Here is a 14584-nt window from a genome sequence, read left to right on the forward strand (position 1 = left end):
GGCTGGTCACTTTCCCGTCATGTCCATGTTCTGCAGAGCCCAGCCTGCAGGGAGCTCAGTTCAGGAGAGCCTGGAAAGGTGCTTCAACCACCCAACAAGCCACAGTCTGCTCTGTTCATCTGCTGCTATTTCCCGGGGGCCTCAGCCATGGGTCATTCCGAATGCAGACACAGTTTGCAGCCCAGGCCAGGGCTGCATGTTACTTTAAGACCTCAGCTTCAGAACATAAGCAAGGTATTAATAGGTGACACTTGCAGGCTCTTAATTGCAGCAAAATATCTGAAAATCAAACTCAAATTAGGGAAATTTTGACTCTAGCTGGTTTCACATTCTTAATGTGAAGAGCCCACACAGAGCCATGCATCAAATGTGTGTTCCCACGAATTCTCCGGATCACTCTCGGTTTGGGGACATCATCCAATAGCTTCATTTGATAAATAATAACACTCTTTTAGCTGTTCTGTCTGCCATCCCAGTAATGCCCAGAGTGTTTCACTGTGAACAGTAAACAGACTCAAATGGTATCACCAATCTAGGTGCAGATATTCCAGGCTGAATACACCCTGGAACTCACAGCGAATTGTGAATATTGGAAACGGTCCCTGAATACTAAAAAGGAATGAATTTACTGCTCAAGGAGTGTGAGCCTGGACAGACCGTGGGGTGAGCAACTGAGACTGATGGGAGCATTTGGTTCCTCGGCCTCTGGTCTCCTGGACCCACAGCCTCCTTATGCAGATGCTTCTTCTGTCCATGCCGAAATTATAAAATTACGAAGGGGAGAAAGGGAGAGAGTTGCTCCCGCTCTCACGGCAGGTGGAGGGGGCAGATCTGCAGTGCCCGCTTTTTGCCATGGTGGGAGAAAAGCACACCGCCCTGTCCGAGGGGTGCCTGCCAGGTCGCCAGGTCAAGGGCACACTCACCCCCACCCCCGCAGCTCATGGGGCCACTCACTACCAGCCACACTGGCCAGGTGGCCCAGACACAATGGATGGGCAGATTCTGCCCCTGCCTGCCTCCCTTCACAGGCTCTGGCTGCTGCAGGTGAACCTGGTTGCTGGTGCAGCCTGGGCCGCAGGCCCCGGAACCCTCCCCTGCCTCCCTGGAGGTCGTATCTCCCTCCAGAACACACTGCACTCTCCAATCAAACAGGGATGCTCTTCCCCAGAGCCTGGGCCGGCATGCTCACTGCATGTCATAAAGATCTGGGTCCCCAGGCACAGGGCCCCCCTCCCGAGATGCGGCCCCTCCTGTGTGCAGCCTGCCCTGGTCTCCTTTCCATTGCTGTATGGGAGCTGCTCTCAGGGAATGAGCGCAAACACTAAAACTCTGGCCCCATCTACCTTAGGAGCAAAGTCCTTTGTCCCTGGCCCCATGGTACCCAGGTAAGTGAAGTGATGAATGAGGCGGGTAGGGTGGTCTCGGACGCTCCGTTTTCGTAAACACTCCTTGGGCAGGCTCTGTGCTTTCCTATCACTTTCCAAAAGCCTGGGGCCACACTGCCATCCATGAGTGAGTGGAAGAAATGACTTAGGCACACTCTAGCTTCAGATAGTATTATTTAGAAAAGTTTTTTTTTTTTTTTTTCCTTTTCGGCTCTAAAGTAACTAGATGTGTTTTGAAGGATAAAAGTATTTTATTATTATTAAAACTTTTATGCAAAGTCAGTCAGTTCTCTAACCAACCAACCATCATGTTTCCTGATGATCTGTAATAAATTCATCCCTAAATGAAGTGCCCTCTTCAGGTGTCTGTCTTTACAGAAGGAGCACGGACTTCTGAGAATATGAAATGATTGAACTCATCTCTGTGTCCCGGCCTCTAGAACAATGACTGCACAGAAGGAGCACGGACTTCTGAGAATATGAAATGGTCAAACTCATCTCTGTATCCCGGCATCTAGAACAATGACTGCACAGAAGGAGCATGGACTTTTGAGGATATGAAATGATCAAACTCATCTCTGTATCCTGGCATCTAGAACAATGACTGTTCCACAGTAGAAACAGTATTTCTTAAGGAAAGAAACATAGTTGGAATAGGTGTATAGTGTATTTTTTGAGAACTATCAAAAGGCAAATCTTTCCAATAGTCTCCCCAGCTGATACCTCTCCCGGGCTTCCCTCACTCTAACGCATCCTTAGGATCAAGGCATTGATTTCAAAAGGGTTCTGTTAACATGCAATTTGTAAACTAAAAATAAAATTCTAATGTCCTCGCCTAACCACCTGAGTGGACCTTGCCTCTTGGCCAAGAGCATTCCAAAGTCAGCCTGAAAAGCTGGGTCAGGTCACGATGGAAGGTGGTTAGGGTCAGACATGCCTCCTTCTATCCCTCCAGCATCAATACCAACACAGACCTCAAGTCTGATAAGAAACATTCACCATCTCTTCTCTGTGAAGCTCATAAAACCTTGGTGTCCATAACCCCTTAACATAACCCAGACATTCCGTCCTACTGTTAATAATTCTTTCAGCCAACTGCCAATCAGAAAACTGTTACATCTACTTATGACCTGGAAGCTCCCCACCATGTAAATCTGACACGTATTGATTGATGTCTTATGTCTCTCTAAGATGTGTAAAAGCAAGCTGTGCCTCAGCCATCTTGGGCACGTGTCCTCAGGACCTCCTGACACTGCGTCACGGGTGCATCCTTATCCTTGTTAAAATAAACGTTCCAAATTGACTGAGATCTGTCTTAGATACTTGGGTTCACAAATTGTTACTAAGAGAGCAGCACACACTTCTTACTACGCAGTTGGTATCCACCCCCACTGCCATGTCTTCCCCAGGAATTCCTGCCCATTTTAGACATACTAAAGTGTGCGTGAATTTATGAGAAATAGTGTTTCTCTTTCTTTTCCCTTTGATTCAATTTTTAGAAAATAAATAATAATTTGTTTGCAGCCAATATGAACAGTAAGGTATTTTTCTGACTGGAATAATAGAAATTTGGAATAAATTAACTGCTGTCTTTTGATATTTTGTATCTCGAGAACTTATATAATTATTAGTCAACTTCCTACAAAATAATAAGCTTGGGAGGACAAACTGCTTTACAGGTTTTTTGTTTTTTGTTTTTCTTTTCTTTTTCTAGACAGGTAATATGAGACCACAATATTCTTAATAGTGGTGTCTGCTATATAATTACAAATGCTAATTATTTCAAAAATGGAGGAGAGCCTCATTTAATTCTTTATTCTATACCACAGGTAATGTTACAGTTACATCACAACACCAAAGATCTGGGATCTAGGTCTCTCTTTTCCTCCTTAATCTGTCCTAATCCTTGAGAAGAGAGGCTGGTTGTGCTATCAGGATGTCAGCCTCTACTGTCTTTTAGTCAGGATATATGTAATTGCTAATTGGATCAGGGTGCTCTTCCTTTGTGTCTTGCTAAACAAAGAATTGGAGATTAAATACCAGTTCTGTCTGCTGCTTGCACATGACACTGAGGAAGTAAATTAACAATGGCAAGCTTCAGGTTTTCATTTGCAATTGTGAAAATTAGGCCACACGTGTGCAGATGTCAGGGAGGATGCGCCCATAGGTGGCACTCGGGGCAGCGGCCCCTCCGCAGGGCTCACCTCTGCATCGTGGCGTACATGGCGGTGTCCACCAGGCGCTTGCTTTCCTCCAAGATGCTGGCGACACGAGACTCCTCAGGCTTTCCTACAGAATAGAATGTCACACAGTCAAGGCACAATGACAGTTCGGCGATTCACTGACAGTGTTGCTTTGTCCCTCGAGCCCATCTTGCTGTGGTGATGCCCACGAGGCTGCCAGGACAGGCAGGCAGCCAGGTCCCAGGGTCGCTTCCCCTCCACAGGCCTTCACTTCCCTGCTACAGAGGGGCGTCCACCCCCACTGCACGGAGCTGCCTGGAGGATGGGATGAGAGAGCTACTCACCTTAATTTCTCACTTGCCCAAACCACTTCAAATAATTCTGAATAACTTTTGTTCTGAACATTCATCACTGGTTACCTGAGCTAGTGGTAAAGTTGATAATAAGATTTGCCTATCTTGTGTACTTAATAAAAGATAACATAATTCCACTATACCAGCATTTTCCAATGCAAGTTCTCCTATGTTATTTGTTTTAGCACCTGGAATGTTTAAGAGGTTAAGATCCCATTTCTGGGTAACAACGTGAACTTCCAGACGGGGTAACAGGAAGATGGCAAGTGTTTCCGGCCGTGTTCACAGGTCAGTCCTGTTACTAAATTCACCTGTGTAGCATCAATACTTCACCAAAGGAATGAATTGGCTGCTAAAAGCAAATAGAAGTCCCTGAAGGGGACACCAGGCTCTCGCTCTGCCCATGGCCCAACGCGGCGCCTGCACGAGGTCGGTCTAGGAGAGGCGCCTGCACGAGGTCGGTACAGGAGAGGCACCTGCAGGATCTTCAAGGCTTCAGCCCCACGCGCCTTCCATGCTCGTCCTCACCCAAGGAGCAAACAAATTCCCCAGCATCACCTCTTCCTGCTCACTCTGCCCTGCTCCGTCTGTTCCATTGGCCACCCAGTTTCTTACAGTGTGATACAGCAAAGTTAAGAAAACCTCTGTGCTGGATTTCTCTTGGGTTCTGGGATGAGTAACCGGTGGTTAAGCACTTGGGGCAGAGGGTGACCCCTCAGGGTTGGGCAGAGAGCAATGAAAAGAGCCCCCCGGTGTGGGGCTTCCTGGGGCAAGGGCAGGAGGGAGGGAGAGACACCCAGCACGGGCTCACAGCTCCCCGGGGACCCCCAGCACAGCCGTCAGAGCTGCGGGCTCTGGGTGTGGAATCTGAACAGGGGACCTGGCTTTACGCCAGTGTGTGCGTGCTTGGGACAGTGCAGTGTGGGACGATGCCACCAAGAGTGAGTAGGAGCCGAGAGGGAAGGGGCAGCCTGGGCATCGCAGGACCGGTGGCAGGTGTAGACCACAAGGACCAGCATTCCAGGCTTTATGAAGATTTCTTTCAGCTCTCAAGAGCCAGGGAAGCTCCTGTTCCCACAAAAGCTTGAGATATAAGACACTTGGAATTTTCCTTTATTTTCCTCTTATTTCCTTCTAAACCCACTGCAACTGCCTGGGCAACTCAACTCACATTTTGTATTCTGAGGTCAGCCATGCCGCTTATTTGCCAAATGCAGTAACCCCCCCGCCCCCTCAGGACTCTGGTGCTTTTGGGATGTTGCCGGCATCCTTAAGTGGCAGAGGGGTGACGGCCATGGGCTCTGGAGTGAGACAAGTCAATCTCCGAGTGACGCGGCAGATCACTTCACCTGGCGACGTTTTCTCTCCTAGCTGCAGTTACATCTTAGGATGGTTTTAGAGCGAAGTTTGCACAGCTCTTGGCCAAGGGCCTCGCAAGTGTGCTCTGAAGAGAGAAGTTTGTACAGCTCTGGGCCGAGGGCCTGGCAAGTGCACAGAGTTACATCTTAGGATGGTTTTAGAGAGAGGTTTGCACGGCTCTTGGTCCAGGGCCCGGTAAGCGCTCAGTGCTCCCGGCTGTCTGTCGTGCCTTTTGCTTTCGGTCTCTGGCCGCTCTCTCTCTCAGCCTTGGTCACCGTGGCTCTCTTCTCTCGGTGGTCTCCCTCCCGTGAGTGTCACCTCGGGTGCATTTCTGGCTCCTCTGATCTTTGCCCTCTCCTCTCACCCTCCTTTGGTCCTCTCCCAAACGCCGGTTTTCAACTTGAACTTCTCTCCTGAGTCACGCCATCCTCCTCTGTTCCCTGTTGAGGGGTGTTAACAGCCTGAAATAACCACCCTGCTAGCTCAAATCCCCAAGCAAGAAGCCCAGCCATGGCTTTCCTTGCCTTTCACTCACGATATGGTGTGGATTTCCCCATAATATCTCTGGGAGAATGTTCTGCTCCTGCCTGGCCCTTGCCAGTCTCACTTTCTACTGCCTTAGTAGAAGGAGCTCTCGACTGGCTCCTGCACTGATCTCCCCACCATCCTTCTGTCCCTCCTGCTGTCACCCAAGTGACCTTTCTAAACTAAGGCCTGCTTGTGCCTGTGCCTTTGATGAAAGCATCTGAAGGCTCCTGATGCCCACTGAATTGCATGCAGATCTTTCTCAGAATCCAGGACATCCACAACCTGCCCAAGACCAGTCTCCATGTTGCAGAGCTGTGGAAGTAATGCACAATTTATCCTTCATCTCATGAAATTGTCAATCTCAAGCTCCCAGCTCTTCCTTTATGAAATTTTGATCCTGCTGATCTTTAGGTACCAGAAAAAAAATTAGCTCTGTCACTCACACCACCTGTGTATATGCATCCTGTCACTGAGTCTCTTCAGGGCTCTGCAGAGTTCTGCGCTATTCACGACCAAGACTAAAGACTGGTTTTCAGCAGGCACTTGACAATTGTTTAAGAACCAACTGATTAAATATACAAAAACATGCTTATCCTTCTCTACTATGCTTAGAAATGGCAGTTACTAGAGAGATCATTCCTTGTTATTGACCAATATTAATATATTGTTATTTAAGTTTAACTGATCACATGTTGCTTAGTCTTTAGTTTCTTTTCTTATTGTAAAATATTTTACAGAATTAAAACATTTTTATAGGCTTGAAGATTATTATTGTCTTTTAAGTTTCATAAAATAAATCCATTTTTGTATTGAAAACTTCCTCCCAGAGATACATAATTCTCATCTGATAGTCTCAAGTCTACTGGAACCGGTGGTGTTTTCATTGTTTAGGTTAACTACTTCTTGGCTGAATAGAGATGACTGACATCCATCTATAGGGGAGGAAGAAACCTTTTCTCTCCCTGCATCTTAGATTAATTTTCTGGGGCATTGTAAATTAGACTGACAAAAGGCAGAGTCACAGGAGGAAAACTCACAGGGGTTATTAGCCTGGCCTCCTGCTTCCACGAAGGAGCCCCCTGAGCACCACGAGATGGAAACTCGAACGGATTGTTAGAACTCTGCTGCACAGCCCCTCAGCAAAAGAACAATCATTTTCCAAGAAGATGCAAGACCAAAACAAAGGACTTTGAGCTCCCAGGAAATACCGTGAGGAGGCCTCTCTGGGGCAACTACAGGAAGGGAGGCCAGGGCTGCAGAGGTTTGCCACACAAATGCCTCTGGGGCTGGTTCCAGGCTGTTGAAGGCCTGGGGTCCCCGGTGATAAATTTCTGTCCTTTCTGCTGGAGAGGGAAAGGGTCACTTTTGTGGATCTATGTTCTACTTTTAGGTAAATAGAGAGAGGGCAGATGGCTTTTCCTTTATCTGCCGCTTCTCAGTTTCCATCAGCTCACATAAGCTCTCCTGCCACCAGGGAGCTGGGGTGGCCGCTCTGAGCCCCTTGCCATCGTTAGCTCTGCAGTGCCCTTCCTTCCTCGGTTCCCAGCAGTCCCAAGGAAGAGGTGTCTGATGCAAGGACCATAGACTTAGGGAGTTTGAACCCGAAGTTTATTTTTTTCAAACTGAGCACTGAATTCTAGGGAGTCACGGGACTTAATTACTTGCTCTGGAGAAGCCGCCGGCTGTTCTCTGCCTGCGCTGTCTCAAGATTGCTCCTGCTCTGAGGGGCTCATGGCACGGTACCCCCAAATTCTCCTTTATGCATATTCATATTGTTCATAAAAGAGGTGGGATTCAGGGACACATTAGGCAAGAACATACCATATTTCAGAAAGAAGAAGGAAGTTGCCTTGTTCCAAAGGCTGTTTATGTAAAATATATAAATGAAAGCCAAAAATCTTTCTTCTCTAAAACCATAAGCCCCCAGGGCCAGAGCTTTGCTCCTAATTCTAAGCGCTTGATTCCTGTTTAGAGTTGTGTGTTGATTCTCACTTTAATCATTGCTGTTTGTTGAAATTTAATGAACTGGAATAAGGTTTGCCAACTTTCCTTTTAAAACAAATTCACTCATTAGGCTAGCTTCCCAAATTTTCCCAGGCTGCAGGCAGCGCCTCTGCTTCCTGTTGTTCATTTGCATCTTATTTTCTTTTAACAGCTATAACTTGTGGAACATTTGCCATAAAGATAATTGCACATAAATCTTGATTTTGCACAAATGCTGGAATGCCTCTCAGCCTGTGTGGTGATGAATACACAGGGCTTCCATGAAGAACACTCTGTTCAGGGCTTTAGAGGAGGGATTGATAGCAAACTTCTCTTAGACAACAATGGTCATGCATAGATTTTTTTTCCATTTTCAAAGACTCTTATTACAGAATTTTCAGGTGCTGAAGTTTATTTCTCTTTGTGTTTTGACCCTAGGGGTTCCTGCTCTGGAACAAGAGTCTCTCCTGCACCCACCCAGTCTGAGCACTGGCCGAGATCTTTCCCTTCTTATTCTCACCTTCCTACAGGTTGCAGACAAGTTGATACAACCTAAACTCTATCCAGGACTGATGCTTTTCTTTTTTTTATCTCTTTTTTTTTTTGAGATAGATTCTCACTCTGTCACCTAGACTGGAGTGCAGTGGTGTGATCTCGACTCTGCAACCTCCACCTCCTGGGTTCAACTGATTCTCGTGCCTTCCCTCCCGAGTAGCTGGGATGACAGGTGGGCACCACCACGCCCAGCTAATTTTTTTTGTATTTTTAGTAGAGATGGGGTTTTGCCATGTTGGTCAGGCTGGTCTTGAACTCCTAGCCTCAAGTGATCTTCCCGCCTCAGCCTCCCGAAGTGTTGGGATTACAGATGTGAGTCACGACACTGGCCTGATACTTTTCACTGAGTACTTATCGAGCTTCAAGTATGAGGATGTGTGTTGGTTCTCTGTAAAGACCTGGGACGTGAGACTGAGTGGCCACAGCCTTGCTGCTTCTGAGACTTCCAGACCTCTATGTTTTGACCTGTAAAATGGGTGCCTGACACATAATGGGTGAGCCACCCACCAAGCAGGACCTCCCGGAGCACCATCTGCTTACGGTGACTGTGTGTGGTCCAGGGGGAGCCTGGATTCTCTTGGCCCTGCCACTGCCTGCTCTTTGGCTTGTCCTGCATAGAGGCTGGGGAGCAGGCCAAGGTTTTTGCTTCATATGTCTGTAAGCACAGGTGACATAAACCCACACACAGTCATTGGGCATCATTTTCCAAACAGATTTAAAGCTGCAAAACAACTATTAAAGGATGTAAAATAGAAATACTGTGAGACACATAATATTTTTTCAGTAACTCATTCACATTTGAAGCAAATAATAAATCAGCTTTGAAATATTGGAGCAGGCAGAAGGATGTGCCCAGCACCCAGGGCAGTTGTCAGCTGCCATCCTGTGCACTCATGATGTATCAACCAAAAGTTTAAGCAAAAGGAAAAGGTCAAATCTCTCAGAGATGGAAAAATAATTTTTAAACACTGTTTTAGCAAAAGCTGTGGATACTGCATTCCTGATGGCTTTTTAAACGTGATTTTTAAAATTAAAAAACATGTTACAAAGTTTTAAATATTTTGTTGAATAGCTCTCATGTATAACGACTTGTTCATAACTAGCTCTTGACTTCTAACATGTTTTACTATGGTTTTATACAACCAGGTCCTTACTAAATATGAAATAAAGTAACAAAGTAATTAATTTACAAACCATTGGCTGAACATCTAGCATGTTCCAGGTGATAGAGTGACTGATTTATTCTGGGAAGATGCAAAATCAGTTTTTCCTGAGGTTCTTTATATTGTGACTCCATTTTTATTTTTTGTTTTTTGGTGATTGCCAGGGTACTGCATTCACCACTTTAAATGGAGTATCTCATTCTTGCTCACGAATAATGACTGTGATGAGTAATTTTCCAGCGTTCTCCATTTGCAGGTGAGGGACAGGAATTAGGGGTGAGTAGCCCATCCTTGGGGCATGGATGGAAGCTGGCAGGGAGAGGCCCCACGGCTTCCCTGATCTCAGAATGGGCAGTGACCAGCACGTCCTGTGGGCTGTGGAGGGAGAGAGTTTTTTAAGGAGCCTACGACTCTGCTATGGATTTCACTGCAGCTCCTAATATGGTTGTGAAGTCCTGAGATGCAGAAAAATTGGAGTAAAATGTGGCCCCCAGCAGGAGGCTGGGCTGGGTGTGGCTGGGAGCAGCGAGGACTTCAGAGTCTGTGACCCTGAATGACAGACAAGGCCTCCAGTCCTGGGAAAGGCTGGTGAGGGCAGAGGTGCTAGTGCTGCTCCACGGCCCCCAAACTGTGTCCAGAGGCCCAGGGACCTGCCCAGCGAGGTGTCACCTGCTCCAGGGACCCCCAGACTGTGTCCAGAGGCCCAGGGACCTGCCCAGTGAGGTGTCACCTGCTCCAGGGGCCCCGAGACTGTGTCCAGAGGCCCAGGGACCTGCCCAGCGAGGTGTCACCTGCTCCAGGGACCCCCAGACTGTGTCCAGAGGCCCAGAGACCTGCCCAGCGAGGTGTCACCTGCTCCTGGGACCCCAGGACTGTGTGCAGAGGCCCAGGGTCCTGCCCAGTGAGGTGTCACCTGCTCCAGGGGCCCCGAGACTGTGTCCAGAGGCCCAGGGACCTGCCTGGCAAGGTGTCACCTGCTCCAGGGACCCCGGGACTGTGTCCAGAGGCCCAGGGACCTGCCCAGCGAGGTGTCACCTGTTCCTAGGGCCCCGGGACTGTGTGCAGAGGCCCAGGGACCTGCCCAGCGAGGTGTCACCTGCTTCTGGGGCCCCGGGACTGTGTGCAGAGGCCCATGGACCTGCCCGGTGAGGTGTCACCTGCTCCCAGGGCCAGCGGTGTCCATGGGGTGAAGTGTCCAGGCAAATGCCCCTGCAGTGTTCGCTCCAGTGAAACTTGTTTTCAGGGTTTGGGACTTTATTTATTTTATCAAAAGAAAAGTGAAGAGTTCGATCTGTGATTATTTTAACCACTGCATCTCAGTAGCTTTCTTAACTTGTTTTCACATAGTAGCATACTGATTCCAGAAAATCCATCACAGAAGTTATTTAATAAAACATAATTCTGTAGCAAAGGAAGAAAAAAACTCCCAAAGAATTTTTTTCAAATATATGAATAGGTAAAAGTGAAAATTGTCTATTGTATCATCCAAGGAAAATCAGCTCTTTTTTAAAGAAAGAAATGTACGTATTTCAATCCTTCTAAAATCAAGAATTACAATTTTTTTTTCTTAAGCATAAGAAAGCATACACTACAGGGGCCTAAACTGACTTTCAGGAGCTACCATTATGCCCTCTATTTTAGTAAGTGTGAAAAATAACTTTATAAGGCCAGAAGACCACAATGTATTTGCTACTTACCCCAAAGGAGTTCTTTCCCTCTCGAGATGAAAGGGAAGAAGGCTTCTGTGCAGGCCATAACCAGCGTGACAGACAGGACAGCAAGCGCTCTCATTCTAAAATTAACGGAAAGAAACAGAGTATGCAATCAAGCACTGACAAGGCCGCGAGAACTGCTGTGTCCTTGTCTCCTTGCTGAGGGGCTCCCCTCACTGACTCCACGCAGCCTTTACCGCGGTGAGTGACCCTCACAGGCCTAGGGTCTGCGAGGCCAGAGTCGCCGTCCATGTCAGGAGGTGCACAGAAGCTGCAGTGCTGAGCAGGCCTCCCAGGCCCCGATTATTCAAAAACAGAGTTTATATGTTTGGCAGCTCCAGTTGCCAATATATCTCACTAATAACCTATTGAAATTTTTGGTAATGTCAAATAGTATGACAGTACTGGGAATAATTATTGGGAATGAAAAAAATCTGTTTCCCCTAATGCATCTATGTGGCAAAAAGTGAATACTATTAGAAATTTAGTCTTTATAAAAGTGATAAATAAAACCCCTAAATGCCTACTGAATTTCTTAAAGCATTCTTGCGTCCATAAAATGATTTTAGAATTCTAGTTGTTAAGACAAAACAGAAGATTCAAAATTCATCATTTCTACTTTCAAATCCTTGTTTTCTTCTCTTAGGCTTTCTGTGGCTATTTTTGAGCCACTAATTTTGTTAAGCAGGATAGCACCAGTGAGTCCGTGCTGACAGGAATGTGTCTCAGTAGACGGTGATCTAGGAATCGACCCTACAGGACTTACGTGTTCCAGCGGAGGTCATTGCAGACAGCACTCATCAGTCAGTCAGTCAGCTTTGCTGAGACACGCCACCCATACCTGCTATAATGGCCCAAATTACAGCCTCTCTTGGGCTGCTTTCCTAGTTCCAATGATGAATTTCTCTTAGAAAATGGAAAAATAAAAAGCTTTACAACCTGACCTTTTTTCCTCTTCTCAGCCAACTGCACTGTTGGGTAATTTCCACGGCTGTAACTCTTCTGAAATGGGCGCCTCAATTGCCTTCCAGGGACTTGGTTACCCGCCTTATAAACCGACTCCACGCTCTGATAGCCCGTCAAGATGCTAGGAAATGGAGTGGCGTCCGTTCTTCGTGGGAACAGAATGTCTGCGGGCTTTGTTGTGTTTGTGACGGGCCTCTTGTGTGTCCTGACTGGTCAGAAACAAAGTGCCATGTCATCTGGGTCCACATGCAGTCCAGCCTCTGGCCGAATGAGTTAGGAAGAAGAGGGGAAAAATTATACAGGGAGAAAGAATAAATAAACTAAATCCAGCCTTGTGACACTTGCATTTTCCTCCCTCTTACTTTTGCAGTTAAATACCCTGTGAAAAAGGGGCTGTTAATCTTCCGAGGATTGGGTTGGGTGCAGCTCCCGGGCCCACTGATGACTCACTCTACAACTCTGAGCCTGTTGCTTCCTGTCCCTGAGCCCCTAGTTTTCTTATCACTAAGAGGTGAATAAAGTACACTTTTTTCCAATTTGTTGAGGTGAAAAATGAGCACAGTCCAGTATGTGTTCGCCACCACACAGACATTCTCCCCTCAGTCCTCATCAAGCACCCATCAAAAGAGTCCCCACAAAGACAGAGATGCCTGGTAGGAAGGTCACCACGACTGCACTCTGAACACTGGGAGATGACATGTTTTCATGGGTGATCTGCTTTCAGGCTGTATCTCATCATGAAAATGATAAAATAACACATCTTCAATGACCTGCTCCTGAGACTTGGAGCCTCTTCATGCCCCCGGAAGTCCTGTGGTTTTCTAGTTTGTGAAAATCATCTTCATCTTTCTCCTTCTCTTTCCCCTTCTCCAAATGTGACTGATGCTTCCTCTAGGTAATTTGAAACTAAATGCTAAAACATGATGCAAATACTTCAGAACATTAATCTGTTTGTTAGAAGATGTTCTGAAGCCCAAGAATGTGACGATTTGCCTTTAAAAGATAACATTCTCCCCTCAATCATCATCACACACCCATCAAATGGGTGAAGATAACAAATGAGTTAGACAAGCTCTGAAGAGCAGGGAGGAGATCAGCCAGCAGTGATATAATCCCTCCATGCACCCTGAGAATGGTCACTAGGAGGGTGGGGTTTGGACAGAGAGGAAGGACCAGACTCAGTGGCTCATTAAAGAGGATTCCATGGCTCAATGATGAGTTATTGTTGGGAACAGAAGAAAAGCACAGAGCCTCTGAGGATTCAGCCATCCTTGATTTGATGCCTAAGCAAGTGAAAATCTCATGTACTGGCCCTAGGAAGGCGAGAGAAGAAACGGGACTGGCTGTGAAAAGCAAAGCAGCAAGCAGGCTCAGGCTTGGAATTGTGCTGGAGGTGCCCATGGCACAGGCGGGCAGTGAACTCTTGGGCATTTGGAAATGTACTTTCAGCTGTTGGGTGAAGTCCAGCTTAAAAAGACACATTTGGGAGTCCTGAGGGGGGATACAGTAGTGGACTGTGAATGAATGGGATTCTTCTTGGGAGAATGTGGATGGAAAAGACCTCAAGAGTAGCTCAGAGCACCAGCATCTAGGGGGACGCAGTCCCCCAGCCTGTGACTGCAACCTGCATGGCAAAAGGGGCTTTGCAGATGGGATTCAGTTAAGATTTTGAGGAGGGGAGATTAGCCTGGATTATACACTGGCCTTAGTGTTAGCGCACAGCTCCTTACAAGACAAAGGTGGGAAAGTCTGAGGGGAGAAAGGGGGAAGTGATGATGGAAACTGAGATTGGAGGGCTGTGGCCATGAGCCACCAGAAACTGGAGGAGGCCAGGAGCAGGGCCTCTGGGGCCTCCAGGCAGAACCAGCCCTGTCCCTGGGCCTTGCTACCAAAAGTCTCATTTGGATCTATGACCTCCGGAGCTGGTGGAGTAAAGCCACTAAGCATGTGGCCCTTTGTTAAGGCATTCACAGGAAATTCACACAGCCAGAAATGAGACAGTGGTAAAATGAGACAGTGTGGGGCAAATACTCAAGGAAGAGTTTGGAGAAGAGAGCATTAAAATGTAAAGTAAATACTGACTGGATGCTCTTTTCGTCACAGAAGGACGCTTGAAAATGCCGAGTGCCGATGGAGACCCGGGGAGAGGGGGTTTGCACGCACGGCTCGGGGAGGCCGAGCCGGCACATCAACTCTCCAGGTCGTTTTGTAGCCTCTCCTCTAAGTTGCTGTTACCATTTGACCCCGCACAAATATGAGAAATGTATCTATCATTTGAAAATACATATTTTAGCTGGATTACGTGATGCGCTTATTTTAATACTAATTAAACAATATAAATAATGCATCAAGTACAATGGAAACTGTTACACTGGAAATGTTGAGAGGTGAGCGGAG

At 47.0% G+C, this 14584-nt stretch overlaps 1 protein-coding gene across 1 annotated transcript in view; it reads right to left on the reverse strand.

The window, feature by feature from the left end:
* TPO (thyroid peroxidase) overlaps window positions 1-11378 on the reverse strand; it is a 124235-nt gene extending 112857 nt beyond the window's left edge. The window contains exons 1-2 of the mRNA XM_063713806.1: window positions 11207-11378; window positions 3590-3674 (exon numbers count right to left, since the gene is read on the reverse strand). Coding sequence (XP_063569876.1) covers window positions 3590-3674; window positions 11207-11300 — 179 coding nt within the window. The 5' untranslated portion in view covers window positions 11301-11378. The remainder of the gene's footprint in view (window positions 1-3589; window positions 3675-11206) is intronic.
* Between the last annotated feature and the right edge of the window lie 3206 nt (window positions 11379-14584).

This window comes from Pongo abelii, chromosome 12, assembly GCF_028885655.2.
Source record: "Pongo abelii isolate AG06213 chromosome 12, NHGRI_mPonAbe1-v2.0_pri, whole genome shotgun sequence".
Lineage (NCBI taxonomy): Eukaryota > Metazoa > Chordata > Mammalia > Primates > Hominidae > Pongo > Pongo abelii.